This window comes from Bos taurus, chromosome 10, assembly GCF_002263795.3.
Source record: "Bos taurus isolate L1 Dominette 01449 registration number 42190680 breed Hereford chromosome 10, ARS-UCD2.0, whole genome shotgun sequence".
In the NCBI taxonomy this organism is placed as follows: Eukaryota; Metazoa; Chordata; class Mammalia; order Artiodactyla; family Bovidae; genus Bos; species Bos taurus.
Window position 1 is genome coordinate 75,285,853 of NC_037337.1, and position 20,416 is coordinate 75,306,268.

Below are 20,416 nucleotides of genomic sequence, written 5' to 3' on the forward strand. Positions count from 1 at the left end.
AGGATAATGTACATGAAGTTATAAATTATAATGTACTATACAATCACTGAATTATTACTGGAATGCTTCTCATGGGTGTGGTTAGAAGAAGGCCCTTCCAGCCCCAACCCTACTCCCTTGATCCTTTACAATTTGAGGACAAGAGCTGGTTCATTCCTGCTACTGGGCAGAGTCACTGTGTCTGAAAGAGATACACACATCATTTTGTGTGTCTTCTTTCTTTGCGAGCCCATGACATTGAGGTATAAATTCATCCACAGCCTGCTGCTGGATACTCTGGCCACTTATCTTGCCACACAACTAACTTGTGGGAAGTTCTGATCTCGGGAGTAAGGGAGATTTCCTGAAGGCTAGCTTGGGCCATATCCAGCTTGCCTGAGCATTTGGCAGTGTATCTTTCACGTACATCCTACCCTGGAAACTTCTGGGGACCAGTGGCTCTGCTTTATAGCAAGATTTACTTATTTTTGGATCCCTTGTTCTGCCATCATAATCTCACAAACGAGCCTCATTATGATCCCAGACAGGAAGGATGGCTACCATGTTGACAGACTTCCATGGGAGAAAGGAAAGTGCACACTGAGAAAATATATAAGCTAATCATAAATACTGCCCATCTATCTTAACCTGCTAATGGCCAACAATGTGAACTTACTGTAGAGCTCAGGGAACTCTACTCAGTGTTCTGTGCTGACCTAAATGAGAAGGAAATCCACAAAAGAAGGGATATATGTATACATAAGGGCTTCCCTGGTAGCCCTGGTAAAGAATCCACTGCAATGCAGGAACTGATTCACTTCACTGTACTGTAGAAACTAACTTTAAAATATCTGCTAAGGGTTAACAATGTTCTTGGACTAAGCCCATATACATTCAGTCCCCACAAGTAAAGGATAATATTATGTACAGGCTGTCATTCACAGCCTAGCAAATGCTTCATCACAGAAACCACACAGATTGACTTAAAAATATGTGGTCTCCACCTCAGACTCAGCCACAAAAGTAAAATCATCATGAAAGTTAATCACAGGATGGGCTGAAATCTATAGTCAAAGGATCAAAAAGAAGCCTAAGTGAGAGTAAGGAGAAGGATTTAGAAATAAATAGGAACAGCTTTCAAAATCTGAAAGAAGTAATTTCATAATAAATCAAAGCATTACATACTTTCTACAATGGATCATAAAAGGTTTCACAGCCCATTAATTTATATGAGCTTAAAAGGATTTAGATCGAGTCATAAAAGCTAAATCCATGACATGTAATTAAGGGAAGCTAGGACTTGGCATCAGACACCTCTAATGTTTGGAGTGTGACCTGATCACTGAGGCACTCTGCCCTCCAGTACTTGCCTCAGTGTGAAGCAGAGCCCTCAGCCAAATGGAAAGGGACCGACTGATATCTATCATGTGGAATATTCTCTTGTTGACTGAGGTAACCCTGTGTTAATAAAACTACTTGTGAAAATAAAGTGTCATGTAACATCTCTGCTTTATTGTCTAATCTGATAGCTTGGGGGTGGGGGGGGGGAATTGTATTCGAATGCATCTGTCTACTCCTATCCTCCCTACCAATATGATTGGTCTTCCCACCCTTCTATCTTAAAAAGTAAAAATAAATAAAAATAATTTTTAAAAAAGCAGAACAGGCCTTTAAAAGGCTCAGATTAATCAAAAGTAGAATGCTAAAGTGCTTTTTACCTGAACTATGACAGTATGTCTCTAATGTCAGGACTTTATAAGGGTCCTGAGATAAGATCAGACGTTTTTAAATGCCATTCCCCCAAAACCTACATACAATCTCTTTCTAACACACAATGTGTTTTATGTCCTTCAGTATACAGCAATAGTCCAAAAGCTTGGAAATGCAATTATTAAATAATAAAATGAACATTTGAAATTCCTAGGAATCCAGAAATTTAATAAAAAATAGTTTTTGAAACTTTAGCTGAAATGAGCTAAATGAGCTGAAATGAAAAATGAGACAGTACATGGCACACATCAGATTTTTTAATAGAAATTTAGCTGCTATTATAAAGTACAAGGATGTGAAAGTGAAGTCGTTCAGTCATGTCTGACTCTTTGCGACCCCATGGACTGTAGCCTACCAGGTTCCTCCGTCCATGGGATTTTCCAGGCAAGAATACTGGAGTGGATTGCCACTTCCTTCTCCAGGAGATCTTCCCGACCCAGGGATTGAACCCGGGTCTCCCGCACTGTAGGCAGATGCTGTACCGTCTGAGCCACCAGGGAACTCTATAACCTTCCCTCATGGCAGATGAGAGTGAAAACAGAGGGCCGTTCTGGACAGCAATCTGACAGCAGTTAATTTACAATTTATGCATATATTCTCCATATATTCTGTACAGCAATCTTATTTCTGGGCATAGTGACAGACAACTTCTCACATGGGGCCACAAGAAGATGGCTATAAGGATGTTTACCTCCAAGTTGTTGGAATAGCAAAGTGGCAGAAGTTGGCATTCAAGACTAGTAAAGTGGATAACGAAAATGAAGGCTATGAGAACACTATAAAATGGTCAGACATGATGAAACAGATTATGATGTAGCAACAAAAAAATCTCAAGAACATAATGGTGAATGAAAAGAGCAAGAAATTGCATATTTTACTGCACAGTATAAATTAGGCAGGCCTTAAAAACAAATGCACATAAAGCAACATCATTACAAGAATACACATATTTATTTTACAAATGGAATTGTTAGAAAGACATAAAATAAATACACTAAAATGAATAACTATGGAAGATGAAGGAGGATGGAATGAAGGAGAAAAGAAATAAAATAAAACAAATAAAATAGAGACTTTGTCTGGAGTAATCACAATGATAATATTGGAACAAACTAAGGAATATATTTAATTTTTTACTCTATTCCCCTGGTCTAATGAGAGAAGGATTGGGAAAGACAAATACCCACTGATGTGTAGTTTCTAAAATTTGTCATTATTAAAATCAGTAAAACTCTTTGATTTGTTTACAAGGTTACCCTCACTATGAAATTATTTGTGTCCATATTTAACTAGAATTCAGTGATTTCAAAACTATATAATAACATTTAATCTAAACCCTGCTGAGACATAAGGGAGCAGAAATGGTCCATACAAACCTTAGCCTCCCAGAACTTAGAACACACACCTCAGTGAGAGAGCTAGGCCAAGAGCTAATATATCCACCCCGCAGATAAAAGGCACAAGAGACAACAGTGCTGACAAAGGGAGTCTCTCAAAGAGGGGCCACCGTTTTCCATTGCTCCCACTTACCAATTTCACGCCTGGAAGTGAAGGCTGAATGTGAGAATGACTTTAATAGAGAGAAAATGAGGATAACTGGAAGAGGATAAGTGGAAGAAGAGGATGTTTGAACAGAGAATTTCTTAAAGCTCACTAAGCATCAGAACCATCTGAGCTGCTGGTTAAAAGTACTGATTCCTGCTCCCACCTACCCACCTGGGGTGATCCTGATTCAATAGGCTTAAGGTGAGGTCTGAGAATCTGTTTTGCTAAACCTCTCTAAGTGATTTCCATAAATAGTCAGGTTTAGACTCCATATGAAATCCCTACCCTTCATGAAGATGTCGAATATATATATTTGTACATGCATATAATGTTTTGCAGCATAAATGGGTAGGAAAAAAAGAAAGAAAAAATAGGTAGAAAAAAATCAACCACTGTTTTCCTGGGCAAATCCCTTAACCTAACTCTACCTCAAGTTTTTTTCTTCTGAAAAATAAAGAATATGGAATAGAAAATAATTCATATACCTTGCGGTTCTAAAATAACATGATTTTTGGTACTTAGTTAAGTGGGAGCGTTAAAGAAAAATTAACTCAAGGAAAAAACATCCCATCTGGTCTTACTGAAATATTGTGAAAAGTTTTTAGTTCTAAATTGGTTCCTTACATACAGCTTCCTTTTCTTTTTTATGATCTTTTTTGGTAATACTCTCTTTAAGCTCACAGATATGGAATATTTTAAAAGCATTGTTATAAATAATATAAATGCCAGATTCTGTTTTATATAAGTCAAACAAAATAGCAGTGGTACAACATACCAACATGACAAAAGTATGTGTGATTTATTCAAGATGAAAGAACTTTTGATCTTTTTAAATGTTTAAAACCATGTCCTACTTGGTTGATAGTTGCTGACTGTATGTTGAAGACAGTTTTAGCAACTCCAAAAGTTCTGGATGAGATCCACTGATGATATCAGTGATATCATCACTGATGATATCAGTGGGTCTCTGATATAGGCTGCTCCAATGATCACTTTAAATTTTTGCCTTTTCATACAGTTCATGGGGTTCTCAAGGCAAGAATGCTGAAGTGGTTTGCCATTCCCTTCTCCAGTGGACCACATTTTGTCAGAACTGTCCACCATGACCCGTCCATTTTGCATGGCCCTACATGGCATGGTTCATAGTTTCATTGAGTTAGACAAGGCTGTGATCCACGTGATCAGTTTTGGTTAGTTTTCCGTGATGGTGGTTTTGTTCTGTCTGCTCTCTGATGAATGAGGATAAGAGGCTTGTGGAAGTTTCCTGATTGGGAGGTTCCAGCTGTGAGTAAACCTGGCTCTTGCTCTGGTGGGCAGGGCCATGCTCGGTAAATCTTTAATCCAATTTTCTGCTGATAGGCAGGGCTGTGTTCCCTCCCTGTAGTTTGGCCTAAGGCTAGGGTTAATGGCAGTAATGGGCTTCCCTTGTGGCTTAGCTGGTAAAGAATCTGCCTGCAATGCAGAAGACCTGGGTTCAGTCTCTGGGTTGGGAAGATCCCCTGCAGAAGAGAAAGGCTACCCACTCCAGTATTCTGGCCTGGAGAATTCCATGGACTGTATAGTCCATGGAGTCACAAAGAGTAAGACATGACTGAACAATCACAACAGTGGTAAGGCGACCTCCTTCAAAAGGATCTATGCCATCAAGCCACAGCTCCCAGGACTGTTGTATTCAGTGCCCCTGGCCTGCAGCATGCCACTGTTGACCCACACCTCTGCCAGAAACTCCTGGACACTCACAGGCATGTCTGGTTCAGTCTCTTGTAGGTCCTGGTGAGCACAAGGTTTTGTTTGTGCCCTCCCTAAGTCTGTTTCTCCAGTCCTGTGGTGTTGGACTCTTTGGAGTGCCTTAGACTGCAAGGAAATCAAACCAGTCAATCCTAAAAGAAATCAACCCTGCATATTCATTGGAAGGACTAATGCTGAAGCTCTAATACTTTGGCCATCTAATGCAAAGAACTGATCCATTAGAAAAGACCCTGATGCTGGGAAAGATTGAAGGCAGGAGGAGAAGGGGACGACAGAGGAAGAGATGGTTGAATGACATCACCGACTCGATGGACATGAGTTTGGGCAAGCTCCAGGAGATGGTGAAGGACAGGGAAGCCTGGCATGCTGTAGTCCATGGGGTCACAAAGAGTCAGACATGACTGAGCAACTGAACAACAACAACACTGATCACTTGGCACATAGAATAGTTCATGGCCCACAGAGGGTGATTAAAAAATATTTATTGAATGAATTGATACATTCACAGCTATGCAAAAATACTTCTCTTAGCAAAAGCTCTCACCAGTGCCTCTTAAACTATATATTTCTACTGACAATTTAATCTCCTTAATATTCTAATATAATTTTTGCCCTGTAGGTTTTATGTGAGTCAATAGGTTCTCAATTCCAATCTGGGGGAGAGGGGAATTGGAATTCCAATTCCAACTATCTATCCAGAGGCAGCATCAGATTCTGCAGGTTGAACATTGAGGGTTCTGTCCCACATGACTGCCCTCCCGCTGACTTCAGGCATCAGCACAAGCCTAGGTGCTGGCTGTGCTTTTGATCCACCTAATCCAGATTGGTTCCCATAATACCAACCTTAGACTTCAGCACCAGTTATAAATCAGAGGTTCCCAAGACCTCTTCCTTTGGTTTGAATAATTTGCTAGAGCAACTCACAGAGCTCAAAGAAACATTTTACTTACCAGACTTCTGGTTTATCATAAAAGGACATAACTCAGAAACAGACACATGGAACAGATGTAGAGGCAAGGTAGGGGAATTCCATGCCCTTACCAGATATGCTACTCTCAGCTCTTCTACACGTTGCCCCAACTGGAAGGTCTCTGAACCTGTCCTCTGAGTTTTTATGGAAGTTTCATTTACACAGTCACAACTGATTAAATCATTGCCACTGGTACTGATTCAACCTCCAGCCCCTCTCCAGGAGACTGGGGAAAAGTTGTGCTTCTAATCACATGGTTGATTTCTCTAGCAGTCAACCCCATCCTTAGGTTAGCTAAGGGCTTTCCAAAAGTTACCTCATTAACATATCACAAGAAAAGCCAAGAATTGAGGAGCTCTGTGCCAGGAACTGGGTGGAAGACCAAATATGTATTTCTTATCACAAATCATGATATCACAGTGAGTCTAAATTTAAGTCTTTTAATCACGTTCAACATTTAGTTAAACTTTAGAAAACATTTCTGAGCTGTTCTTTTACCTACCTGCAAGTGCTACTCTTCTGCATGACGTCAGCTCGATGATACCCAGAGAGTTTGCAAAAACCGTCATTACTATAAACTACAGGCCAATCCACAATCTGGGCATTTCCCAGTAAGAAACTCGATTCTAAAGAAGAAAAAAGAAAAGAGAAGTTTTTTAGCATCATTTAACCATGTACAAGTAATTAAAAACACAAATTCATAAAAAAAATGTAACTGTGGTTTTTAAAGCACAAATAATAAAACATATCCTTGAAATTATTATTAGCATAGCATGACCAGCAAGTGAGATCTGCAACAAGTACGAGATTTGCATATGAACTAAAAACTCCATTGAAAAGAAGTTAGTTTACAATACTCTTGCATTCAAGTAAATACTATGCTATGAAAATAAAGTATGGTTAATATTAAATGTTAATGACTATAACAATCACAGTTTAAAGCTAAAAACAGTTTATTAAGACTAAGGTTACAGTCACTTCTTCACAAATTGACAATATTAAACTTAGAAGCAGAGGCAACTTTGGATAACTCCTCCAAAAAGTGTAGTAATGTAATTTTAACATGATGGGACAAATTCTTTGTACATCAGTTTTATTTACAGAAGGGCTTGCCTGGTGGCTCAGATAGTAAGGAATCTGACTGCAATGTGGGAGATCAGGGTTCGATCCCTGGGTCGGGAAGATCCCCTGGAGAAGGGAATGGCTATCCACTCCAGTATTCTTGCCTGGAGAATCCCATGAACAGAGGAGCCTGGAGGGCCACAGTCCATGGGGTTGCAAAGAATCAGACATGACTGAATGACTAACCTTTCCTTTCCTTTCCTTGATTTCAGTTCAGTTCAGTTCAGTTCAGTTGCTCAGTCGTGTCCAACTCTTTGCGACCCCATGGACTGCAGCATGCCAGGACTCCCTGTCCATCCCCAGCTCCCGGAGTTTACTCAAACTCATGTCCATTGAGTTGGTGATGCCATCCACCCATCTCATCCTCTGTTGTCTCCTTCTCCTCCTGCCTTCAATCTTTCTCAGCATCAGGGTCTTTTCCAAGGAGTCAGTCCTTCGCATCAGGTGGCCAAAGTATTGGAGTTTTAGCTTCAGCATCAGTCCTTCCAATGAATATTCAGGACTGATTTCCTTGATTTACAGAAGTCTAACTTTAAATTTTTAAAGCTCTTTTTAAAATAAAATTATTCAAAGACATTATTTTCAACCACATGCTACAAGGAGATCAAACCAGTCAATCCTAAAGGAAATCAGTCCTGAGTATTCATTGGAAGGACTGATGCTGAAGCTGAAGCTCCAATACACTGGCCACCTGATGTGAAGAACTGATTCATTAGAAAAGACCCTGATTCTGGGAAAGACTGAAAGCAGGAGAAAAGGAAACAACAGAGGATAAGATGGTTGTATGGCATCACTGACTCATTGGACATGAGTTTGAACAAGCTCTGGAAGTTTGATGATAGGGAAATTTGGCATTCTACATTCCATGGGGTCTCAAAGAGTCAGATACGACTGAGCAACTGAACTGACATATTTTCTGACCTCAAATTAATTTAATCAAAAGTCATCTTTTAATTATCTAGAAAAATCTAAAGCATTTGGATGTTATCCAATTCATTTCTAAACCACTGGGTCAAAGTAGAATTAAAAGAAATATAGAAGATATTTTTAATTGGATGATAATAAGTTTGTGGTATATATTTAAAGCAGTGCTTAGGGAGAAATTTCTCCTTTTAAAACTTTATTTTTAATGAAAAGTTTAAAATCAATGATCTAAACTTTTACATGGAAAAAAACTAGAAAAGTAATAGCTATTAAACCAAAATTAAATAGGAGAAAATAAACATTGGAATGTTAATGAGTGAAATAAAAAACATTCAAAGAAAAATGAACTATTAAAGAAAGAATTACTGACCAATAGATGTTATGAATGTATTTGTAAAAATCCAGAAGAAAATAATGGCAAGTAGAATCTAGCAGTACATAAAAAGAAAATAGATCATAACCAAGTGGGGTTTATCTCATGAACATAATTTGATGTATCATTATAAAATCAACCAAGGTAATCCATCAACCAAATAAAAGAAAAAAGCCATATGATTACATTTCAATAAATGCAGAAAAAAGCATTTGACAAAATTCATACTTATTCATGATTAAAAGATCTGAACAAACTAAGAATAAAAGAAAACTTCTTCAAACTGATAGAGGAGACCTACTAAAAAATCCATAGCTAACATCATTTTTAAAGCTAAAATATTGAACATTTTTCCCCCAAAATTAGGAAAAAGTCAATGATATATACTCAATATTTTATTGGATTTACAAATAATGAAATAAAAAGAAAAGAAAGAAAAATAAAAAATACCAGAGATATAAATGTGAAAAAGATAAATGCAAATTTTATCTATTTGCAGATGATATGACTGTTTACATAGAAAATCCTAAGGTATATTCAAAATAATATCTAAAATTATTAAGTGAATTTAGCAAGGTTACCAGATATAAAGTCAATATAAAAGTATATTTTATTTCCATTAACTAACCTTAAATTGTAAAATGAAAAGCAATTTTACTTAGAATGATATCAAAAAATATAAAGTACTAAGAAATAAATTTAATAAGATGCATGCAAGACCTCTAGAGTTAAAACTAAAAAAGGCTGCTCTCAAATGGCTTCAACAAATGGACTGCCATGTGAAAGAACTGAAAGACTAGATATTTTAAGACTTCAATTCTCTTCAAATTAGTCTACAGATGTAAACAGTTCCAATTAAATTACCAACAGGCTTTTCTGAAGTAACTGACAAAATAATTATAAAATATGAAAATGCAAATTACAAAAAAAAAACCAAAATAAATTCTGAAAAAGAAGAACCAAGTTGTAGAACTATACAGCTACGGTAATTAATATAGTATGAAATTGGAGTGAGGACAAATAGATTGACGAAACAGATTAAAGAGTTCAGAGATACACATGTATACGGTCAACTGATTTTTAGCAGATGCTAAGGCAATTTCATTAATAAAAACAACTTCAATGAACTATGCTAAAACAACTGGCTATCCACAAAAGCAAAATTGAAACATGACCCCTACCTCATGCCACACACAGAAAAGTAATTTAAAACAGGTCATAGACCCAAATACAAGAGTGAAAACTAAAAAGAAAACATAGGAGATCTTTGCAACTTGAGGAGACAGAAATTTCTAAGACTCTTTCAGGGGGTGCGTGTGTGTCTGTGTGTGTGTGAATGTGCACACTCCATCACATCCAACTGTTTGCAACCCCAGGTCCCTCTGTCCATGGAATTTTCCTGGTAAAAATACTGGAGCAAGAATACCAGGGGATCTTCCCAATCCAGGGATCAAACCTGTGTCTCTTGAGTCTTCTGCATTGGCAAGCAGATTCTTTACCACTTGCGCAACCTAGGAAGCTCAAGACTCTTAATCACCATAAAATAAAGTGCTGATAAATAAATTATTGTTTTTAGTGGCTAAGTCATGCCCAACTCTTTTGTGATCCCATGGACTGAAGCCCACCAGCCTCTTCTCTGCATGGGATTTCCCAAGCAAGAATACTGGAATGGGTTACCATTTTCTTCTCCAGAGTATCTCCCCAACCCAAGGGTTAAACCCACATCTCCTACATTGCAGGCAGATTCTTTACTATTGAGCTACCAGAATAAATAAATTAGACATTATCAAAATTAAAATCAACTGCTCATTCAAGGATACTGTCAAGTAAATGAAAAGGAAATCCACATACTGAGAGAAAATATTCACATGCTGATACCAAGACAAATTGTATCCAAAACAGGTCCTAAAAATCCTACCAGAGGGCAAATGACCCAATTAACAAAATGAGCAAATGACTTGAACAGACATTTCACAGGAGAAGACATACAATGGACAATAGCACAAGAATAAGATGTTCACCATCATCATGCATTAGGGGAATACAAACTAAAAACACAATGATATATCTCTGCTCAACCACTAGAGTGGTTATAAAGGCTAATGATACAAAATGTTGACAAAAATGTGGAAAAACTGAAATTCTTTATAAAATGCTAATGAGAATATAAAATCGTATGATCACTTTGGAAAACAGTTTCAAGTAAAGTTAAATATTCAACTATGAAGGATTTACTCAAGTGAAACGAAAATATATGTTAATAAAAAGACTTGAAAATTGTTCACATCAGATTTATTCATAATAGCCAAAAATTGAAAACAATGCAAATGTCCATCAACAAAAGAATGGATTAAAAATGGTGGTATATTCCTACAAGACACTACCCAGCTGTACAATGGAATGAATTACTGATCATGCTTCACTTTAGTCACTCAGTCATGTCCGACTCTTTGTAACCCCAAAGACTGCAGCACGCCAGGCCTCCCTGTCCATCAACAACTCATGGAATCCACCCAAACTCATGTCCATTGAGTCAGTGATGCCATCCAACCATCTCACCCTCTGTCATCCCCTTCTCTGCCTGCCCTCAATCTTTCCCAGCATCAGGGTGTTTTCAAATGAGTCAGCTCTTCGCATCAGGTGGCCAAAATATTGGAGTTTCAGCTTCAACCATCAGTCCTTCCAATGAACACCCAGGACTGATCTCCTTTAGGATGGACTGGTTGGCTCTCCTTGCAGTCCAAGCGACTCTCAAGAGTCTTCTCCAACACCACAGTTCAAAAGCATCAATTCTTCAGCACTCAGCTTCCTTTATAGTCCAACTCTCACATCCATACATGACCACTGGAAGAACCATAGCCTTGTCTAGACAGACCTTTGTTGACAAAGTAATGTCTCTGCTTTTTAATATGCTGTCTAGGTTGGTCATAACTTTCCTTCCAAGGAGTTAAGTGTCTTTAATTTCATGGCTGCAATTACCATCTGCAGTGATTTTGGAGCCCAGAAAAATAAAGTCAGCCACTGTTCCCACTGTTTCCCCATCTATTTGCCATGAAGTGATGGGACCAGATGCCATGATCTTAGTTTTCTGAATGTTGAGCTTTAAGCCAACTTTTTCACTCTCCTCTTTCACTTCATCAAGAGGCTCTTTAGTTCCTCTTCACTTTCTGCCATAAGTGTGATGTCATTTGCATATCTGAGGTTATTGATATTTCTCCCTGCAATCTTGATTCCAGCCTGTGCTTCATCCAGCCCAGCGTTTCTCATGATGAAATTACTGGTAGATTGCAACAATAAAAATTAATCTGAAAAACATTATGTGGAGCTAGTGGTAAAGAACCTGCCTGCCAATGCAGGAGACATAAGAAACATGGGTTTGATCCCTGGGTCAAGAAGATCCCCTGGAGGACAGCATGGCAAGCCACTCCAGTACTCCTGCCTGGAGGATCCCATGGACAAAGGAACCTGGCCAGCAATGGTCCATGGGGTTGCAAAGAGTTGGACACAACTGAAGTGACATACACATGTGTTTTCCCTCCTTCTCCATACTGATAGATTGGAACACTGCAAATTCATCTGAAAAACATTATGATGACTAAAAGAAGTCAGAAACTATGATTTCATTCAAATGAAGTTTAAATATTGTCAGGTTAATATATGGTGATAGGGATCAGAGCAATGATTCCTGAGGGAGGCAGATGGAAGAGGGACTGACAGGAAAGATGCAAAAAGAACGTTATGGAGAAGGTCGTTTTCTCTTTATAGAGATATAAATAATTGAGGTATATACATACATTTGTCAAAACTAATTGAACTGAACCCAAGATCTGTATCTTTCACTTCAAATAAAGTAGACCTCAAAGTTCAAAGAAAACACAAGGAGCACAAAGGGCCAGAGGATCACACGTTTTAGGCACCAGCGTCATGTAAGCTGTCCTCTAGCAGAGCGACTTCACTTTCACTTTTCACTTTGATGCATTGGAGAAGGAAATGGCAACCCACTCCAGTGCTCTTGCCTGGAGAATCCCAGGGATGGGGGAGCCCGGTGGGCTGCCGTCTATGGGGTCGCACAGAGTCAGACACGACTGAAGTGACTTAGCAGCAGCAGCAGCAGCTGTAAGAATGGTAATACTACCTTTCTCTGATACATACAGTGATTAGAGACTAAAATAAGCTTATTTCTATATACATGCTTCATAAAATATAAATTCTTCTACAAATATATAATATTTTCATTTATATATAGCATCAATTATAAAGACTTGTAATACGATCACCTAAAATTAACCTCTTTCCCCTTTTAGCCCAGGCCAGTCCTAGACAGTTTATCCTAATTCACATGCTCCCCACTTCATGACTAGGTTAGCTGTGGCAGTGCATACAGCTTGTTATACAAGGTCTCCCTGTCTCAACTCATCCTGACGTTCAGGATGATTTTCAAACTAACATTCATTTGTCCTCCCTCAAACCCTGCCTCCTTCCTACTACTCTTCATTCATATCAAATCTCACAACTGCTTATATCGTTGGGTCCTATTCCAGACTTACAAAGTCCTCTGAAATAAGCTTCAGCCTCTCTGCCTGTACAAACATATTTCTCATTACTCCTAAAGACCATACTTTATGTCAGTTTTCCTCATTATGTCACCAAAAGATAAGCATCCACGATGCCCTCTGTCCACATGAAATACTTTTTCTCTATCCCTTTGCCTATCAAAATGTTTAAAAACCAGTTCAACTATCCATTCTCTATGGCACAGTTAGTGGTTACCAGTCAACCCACATTTTCTGGCTATCAGTATATGTGCCCAAACCTTCACAGGACAAACTTTCCATAAAAGTTGTCTGTTCTCACGGGCTCTTTCTTCTCAGCTCCTGTTCACTCAACTCACTTCTATCTGGCTATGTCCTCACCACTCAAAGACAGCCTAGGTCACCAATTACTGAGAGGGTAACAGGTAGCAAGGCCAAACGGAGGAAATAGTCTGCAAGTGTCAGAAATTTTTATCTCTCTTAAGGGGCAGGAGGAAACAAACTAGCAATATTTTTTTCCTTCTCTATACAAATTTAAAAGGAGGTTTCTCTTAAAATACTGTGTTGCTATAATGACACCTGGTTTCACCTGAAGTTAACTATTCTCAAACCTTGAGATAACCAATGCATTTTTCTTATGGAAATATTTGTCTTAAGCTATGCTAATGTGCTATGCATTTACCCCAAACTCTGTCTTCAAGTCGGTTCTGCCTCATGGCTCAGAACCTACTTGACAAAACAGTATGTTATACTCAGATATTGTTCCCCTAATCTATGTAATCTCCTGATGAAAGTGAAAGTGGAGAGTGAAAAAGTTGGCTTAAAGCTCAACATTCAGAAAACGAAGATCATGGCATCTGGTCCCATCACTTCATGGCAAATAGATGGGGAAACAGTGGAAACAGTGTCAGACTTTATTTTGGGGGGGCTCAAAAATCACTGCAAATGGTGACTGCAGCCATGAAATTAAAATATGCTTACTCCTTGGAAAAAAAAGTTATGACCAACCTAGAGAGCATATTCAAAAGCAGAGACATTACTTTGCCAACAAAGGTCCATCTAGTCAAGGCTGTGGTTTTTCCAGTGGTCATGTATGGATGTGAGAGTTGGACTGTGAAGAAAGCTGAGCGCCAAAGAATTGATGCTTTTGAACTGTAGTGTTGGAGAAGACTCTTGAGAGTCCCTTGGACTGCAAGGAGATCCAACCAGTCCATTCTGAAGGAGATCAGCCCTGGGATTTCTTTGGAAGGAATGATGCTAAAGCTGAAACTCCAGTACTTTGGCCACCTCATGCAAGAGTTGACTCATTGGAAAAGACTCTGATGCTGGGAGGGATTGGGGGCAGGAGGAGAAGGGGACAACAGAGGATGAGATGGCTGGATGGCATCACTGACTCGATGGACATGAGTCTGAGTGAACTCTGGGAGTTGGTGATGGACAGGGAGTCCTGGCGTGCTGTGATTCCTGGGGTCGCAAAAAGTCAGACACGACTGAGCAACTGAACTAAACTGAATCTGTGTAAACGAAATTATTTGTATAGTAATCTGTCCTTCTACAAGATTCAAGTTAATCAATTTATGGCCCAGGATGAACCATGTGGTACCAAGATTATCCCAAAATGCATCTTATGGGTGAGGGGCCTGGTGCCATTCTGAGTTTTAAGACATTCCTTTCTTTCATTAACAGACTGCTAGTGACTATATAGGAGAAGGCAATGGCACCCCCACTCCAGCACTCTTGCCTGGAAAATCCCATGGACGGGGAGCCTGGTAGGCTGCAGTCCATGAGGTCGCTAAGAGTCGGACACCACTGAGCAACTTCACTTTCACTTTTCACTTTCATGCATTGGAGAAGGAAATGGCAACCCACTCCGGTGTTCTTGCCTGGAGAATCCCAGGGATGGGGGAGCCTGATGGGAGGCCGTCTATGGGGTCGCATAGAGTCGGACACAACTGAAGCGACTTAGCAGCAGCAGCAGCAGCAGTGACTATATAACATCCAGCTGAAGACTAGCAGGAGGGTACTCTTTCTGCCCGCTTCTGATGCCTATGTCAGAAGCTTTCTTTATCTCCTTTATACTGTAATAAAACTTTATTACACAAAAGCTCTGAGCAATCAAGCCTCGTCTCTGGCCCCAGATTGAATTCTTCTCCTCTGGGGGCCAAGAATCCCGGAGTCTTTTCGTTCAACAACAACCTTTCATTACTTCTCATGTCACTTGAATCCAAAGGACATTTTTTGCTCTTTTCACTTAATTCAGAAGCACTGGTAACCACTCCCTCCTTAAAAATGTCTCAATCCTTAGCTTTCATAAAAAAAAAAAAAAAAAAAAAATTTCCCTGATTCTCTGTATACTCCTCCTCTTCTTTGCAGGCTCAACACTCTTTATCCAGTGAGTATATATTCAAGTTCCTTCATGTCCACTTCTCTTATGCTTTCATCTATCTCCATAGATTCAGTAACTTATAACTGTATTATATCACCAGACCAGACCTCTTCTATAAACTCTAGATCTTTATACCCAGGTTGACCTCTCCTCTTAGATAGCTTAAATGTACCTCAGTAACATGTATATGACCTGTCATTCCCCCAGGTCAGATATTCTCCCAGTGTTCCCTGTTTTAGAGGAATTATGCAATTATGAATCTCCAATACTTTGGCCACCTGATGTGAAGAGCCGACTCATTGGAAAAGACCCTAGTGCTGGGAAAGATTGAGGGCAGGAGGAAAAGGGGGTGACAGAGGATGAGATGGTTGGATGGCATTACCAACTCAGTGGACATTAGTTTGAGGAGATTCCGTGGGGTTGGTGAAACAGGGAAGCCTGGCATGCTGCAGTCCCTGGGGTCGCAAAGAGTCAGATATGACTCAGCAACTGCACAACAACAACAATGCAATTATGTAGCCAGAAATCTGGGAGCCATCTTTCAAGATCCTTCTGATTACGCTTATATCTAATGTATTACCAAATCCTATTAATTCTATCTCCTAAAACCCTTTCAAATCTCACCATGTCTCTAGATCCTCATCATCATCTTCCAATTCCAAGCTTCCATCATCTCTCCCCTAGAGCATGCCAAGATCTATCTAATCTGTTTACTCAGACCCTCTCAATGAAAGAATCACTGAGGACTCTTTCAATGATTATCCACACTGAAGCCAAACAGGTCTTTTCAAAATTCAAACCAGATCATGTCCCCTTCCTGCTGTAACATCCATCAGTAACTTATCAGAACCCTCCAACGTATCCATGGTCTATAATGACCTCAAAGTCTGTCACGCCTCAGCTCTCAGCATTCTGCCCCTTGCCCTGAGCATGATAGCCACAGTGACTTTCCCTTTCTCTTGTAAGCTTCATCCTCTTCCATCACAGGAGACCTTTTAACTTGACATTCTCTCTATCTAAACATCATTCATTTCCCTCTGTATCTAGTTGAAATCAACATTTATTTAGACCTTAACTCAATTGTCATGACCCTAGTGAACCTTTCCCTGACCTTTGGATCAGGTCATCCCTAATAATTTTAGACACAATGTACCTCTCCATCACAGCCCTTATCGAGGTTGCAATTTTATACCCATCTGTGTCATGACATGATTAACACATACCTTCCTGGTGAGCTGTAAGGTCCTATTTGACCCTCCAATACCTAATACAGTGCCTGGCATATAATATATGCTTGCTAATTGAGTGACTATATCAATGTTTTTGTTGTTGTTTTAGTTGCTAGATTGTGTCTAATGCTTTTGCAACCCTGTGGATGGTAACCCACCAGGTTCCTCTGTCTATGGGATTTCCCAGGCAAGAATACTAGAGTGGGTTGCCATGTCCTTCTCCAGGGAAACTTCCTGACCCAGGGATTGAGCCTGTATCTCCTGCACTGCAGGCAAATTCTTTACCACTGCTCCACCTGGGAAGCCCTGACTATATCAATAAACAGATACATTCATAGATTCTTACAGGGATCTCTTTATACAATTAATATCATTAAATTTAGTGTGAAGTACCTTCCTAAATACCTCCTGTATGCTTTCATCTATGGTAATTTTTGTCTTTTCATATGGATGATATAGTCCTCAGAATTATACATTTTATGCCTACTGTGCATACAAAGCCCCAATACAGTAATTACTTTTTTGATTAGAGGAATTGCCCAGTATCCCAGGAAAGGGAATTCCACAGTTCTAAAACAGAAGGACCATACACAGTAAAGGGCTTTCTTTCCCCAGAAACTATCCAAATCAGTGTTTTTCAATTTTGTTTAATTAAAGCTCATAGTAAGAAATAAATTTTACATAGTGATTCAGTGTTTACACACATGCACACGTGTATACACAACTGAAAATATTTCTCAGAAAATGCTTTCTGTACAAGATGTACTCCATTTCTGTTCTGTTTCAATCTTTTAGTGCGCCAGTCAAGACCCATTAAATCGATCTATGCCCTGTGAAGAGTCATATCTTATGGTTTTAAAAACCTGCTTCAAACTATCTCCAAAGGTCTTGCACATCAGCCTCTCTCATAAATAGACTTGTTTTCAAGACATTTTTTAAGATTTAGAACAGAATTTCTTACTGTCCCTAGTTAAGTCAGTTATTAAAAATATTAGCCTGCCCCAACATACCACTTTCAACAGTCCCACATGGGAAATGAAGACTCTGGCTCAGCAGGGCCCAGCTGTCATGATCCACTTGCTGTTGATATGTTATTTCACTGCTAACCTAGTATTACTGTATAACAAAATTAATAACAAAAGAAGCCAGGAGTAGAGCCCTTGCTCTGTGCCAGGTCTTGGACCATACATCACATGTAACTCCACCCAGCGATGAGTGAGAGACTCACGAAGAAGCAGGAATCACAAAGCTCCTTAAATCCCAATTCTCGACTGAGATATTTGCAAATTTAAACCTTTTCTATGGGAAATATGACTAGGAATGAAAGGTAAGTCTTAAAACAATTCACACCAAGGAAGACTAATTCTTATATTAGCTTGAAGGCAGAGTGGTTTGGGGAAAAGAATACAGAAGTTGGAATCAAAAGCAAGCTGTTTCACTCTGTTTAACAGGCTTTGGGTTCATCTACCTCACTAGAACTGACTCAAATACATTCCTTTTTATGGCTGAGTAATATTCCACTATACATATATGTACCACAACTTCTTAAAATATCATATATTGATGCACATTTATGGAATCTAGAAAAACGGTACTGATGTACCTATTTGTAGGGCAAGAATAGAGATGCAGACATAGAGAACAGACTTTGGACACCATGGGGGAAGGAGAGGGTGGGATGAACCAAGAGAGTAGCACTGAAAAATATACATTATCATATGTAAAATGACAGCTAATGGAAAGCTGATGTATAACACAGGGAGCTCAAAGCAGTACTCTGTGATAACCTAGAGCGGTGGGATGGGGTACAGGGGGCTTCAAGAAGGAGAGACCATATGTATACTTATGGCTGATTCACGTTGTTGTATGGCAGAAGCCAACACAATATTGTAAAGTAATTATCCTCCAATTAAAAATGAACCTTTTTAAAAAGTGAGTTGTTGAAATATTGCCTGACTTCAATCTTATTTTTAAAATAATTATACTTAATTTTAACAATTAATATAGAATATGGACAATCCAGATATTTGCTAGGTACATACTAGAATATTTGCTTGTACTGAGTTTAAAGTTTAAAAAAAACAGTCAAAGAAATATGCTCTCCATTCATCTTTATGCTTGGAGTTTGATTCCATTAATTTAGACCAACAGAGAGCAAAGTAACTAAACTGTGTGCTCACCAGCTCTTACCTCAAGGTCTTAATGATGACATGCTAGCAATATGTGCTCTGAGTTTAGGAAGGCAAACATAAGAACTGCTTCTACCATTTCTGAATATTTTATAAAGCCTAACTGAGAATTGACTATGCCAAAGCCTTTGACTGTGTGGATCACAATAAACTGTGGAAAATTCTGAAAGAGATGGGAATACAGGACCACCTGACCTGCCTCTTGAGAAACCTGTATGCAGGTCAGGAAGCAACAGTTAGAACTGGACATGGAACAACAGACTGGTTCCAAATCGGAAAAGGAGTACGTCAAGGCTGTATATTATCACCCTGCTTATTTAACGTATATGCAGAGTACATCATGAGAAACGCTGGGCTGGAGGAAGCACAAGCTGGAATCAAGATTGCCAGAAGAAATATCAATAAGCTCAGATATGCAGATGACACCACCCTTATGGCAGAAAGTGAAGAAGAACTAAAGAGACTCTTGATGAAAGTGAAAGAAGAAAGTGAAAAAGTTGGCTTAAAACTCAACATTCAGAAAACTAAGATCCTGGCATTTGGTCCCATCACTTCATGGGAACTAGATGGGGAAACAGTGGAAACAGTGGCTGACTTTATTTTTCTGGGCTCCAAAATCACTGCAGATGGTATATGCAGCCATGAAATTAAAAGACGCTTACTCCTTGGAAGGAAAGTTATGACCAACCTAGACAGCATATTAAAAAGCAGACACACTAATTTGTCAACAAAGGTCCATCTAGTCAAGGCTATAGTTTTTCCAGTGGTCATGTATGGATGTGAGAGTTGGACTATAGAGAAAGCTGAGCGCTAAAGAATCGATGCTTTTGAACTGTGGTGTTGGAGAAGACTCTTCAGAGTCACTTGGACTGCAAGGAGATCCAACCAGTCCATCCTAAAGATCAGTCCTGGGTGTTCATTGGAAGGTCTGATGTTGAAGCTGAAACTCCAATACTCCAATGCCACCTGATGTGAAGAACTGACTCATTTGAAAAGACCCTGATGCTGGGAAAGATTGAGGGCAGGAGGAGAAGGGGGTGACAGAGGATGAGATAGTTGGATGGCATCACCGACTCAATGGACATGGGTTTGGGTAGACTCCAGGAGTTGGTGATGGACAGGGAAGCCTGGCATGCTGTGATTCATGGGGTTGCAAAAAGTCAGACACGACTGAGCAACTGAACTGAGAAAATTAACCACAGTGCTAGGTCCTTCATATAACAAGTCATCAACTAGTAAATTTTCATTACAAATTATCACCAAACTACTCAAAGCTCTGTGGTGACCTAAATAGGAAGGAAATCTAAAAAAGAGGATGTGTGCATACATATAGCTGGTTCACTTTCCTGTACAGCAGAAATTAACACAACATTGTAAAGCAACTATACTCCAATTTAAAAAATTGTTTTTTTTAATTATCACTAGAAGCCCTTTCCACAAATTTTCTGCCAACACTTGGATTGTCTCAATACAACCAAGGGAACTACTGTGAAAAACCTGGGGAATTTTAGTTAGGTTATTGGTTTCCTTATAACAATGCCTACCACTCTGGGTAGTTTATGGAGATTAGAATAATATGAGCAAAATCTTTATAAGCTAACCACTGGAGTAAAAATTACCTATAAACTAGTATTGTTTATTGTGTACA

At 39.1% G+C, this 20,416-nt stretch overlaps 1 protein-coding gene across 1 annotated transcript in view; it reads right to left on the reverse strand.

Annotated features, from left to right (window-relative positions):
* Window positions 1-20,416, reverse strand: part of KCNH5 (potassium voltage-gated channel subfamily H member 5) — a 383,851-nt gene that overhangs the window by 345,389 nt on the left and 18,046 nt on the right. Inside the window, exon 2 of the mRNA NM_001192989.1 lies at window positions 6,516-6,639. Coding sequence (NP_001179918.1) covers window positions 6,516-6,639 — 124 coding nt within the window. The remainder of the gene's footprint in view (window positions 1-6,515; window positions 6,640-20,416) is intronic.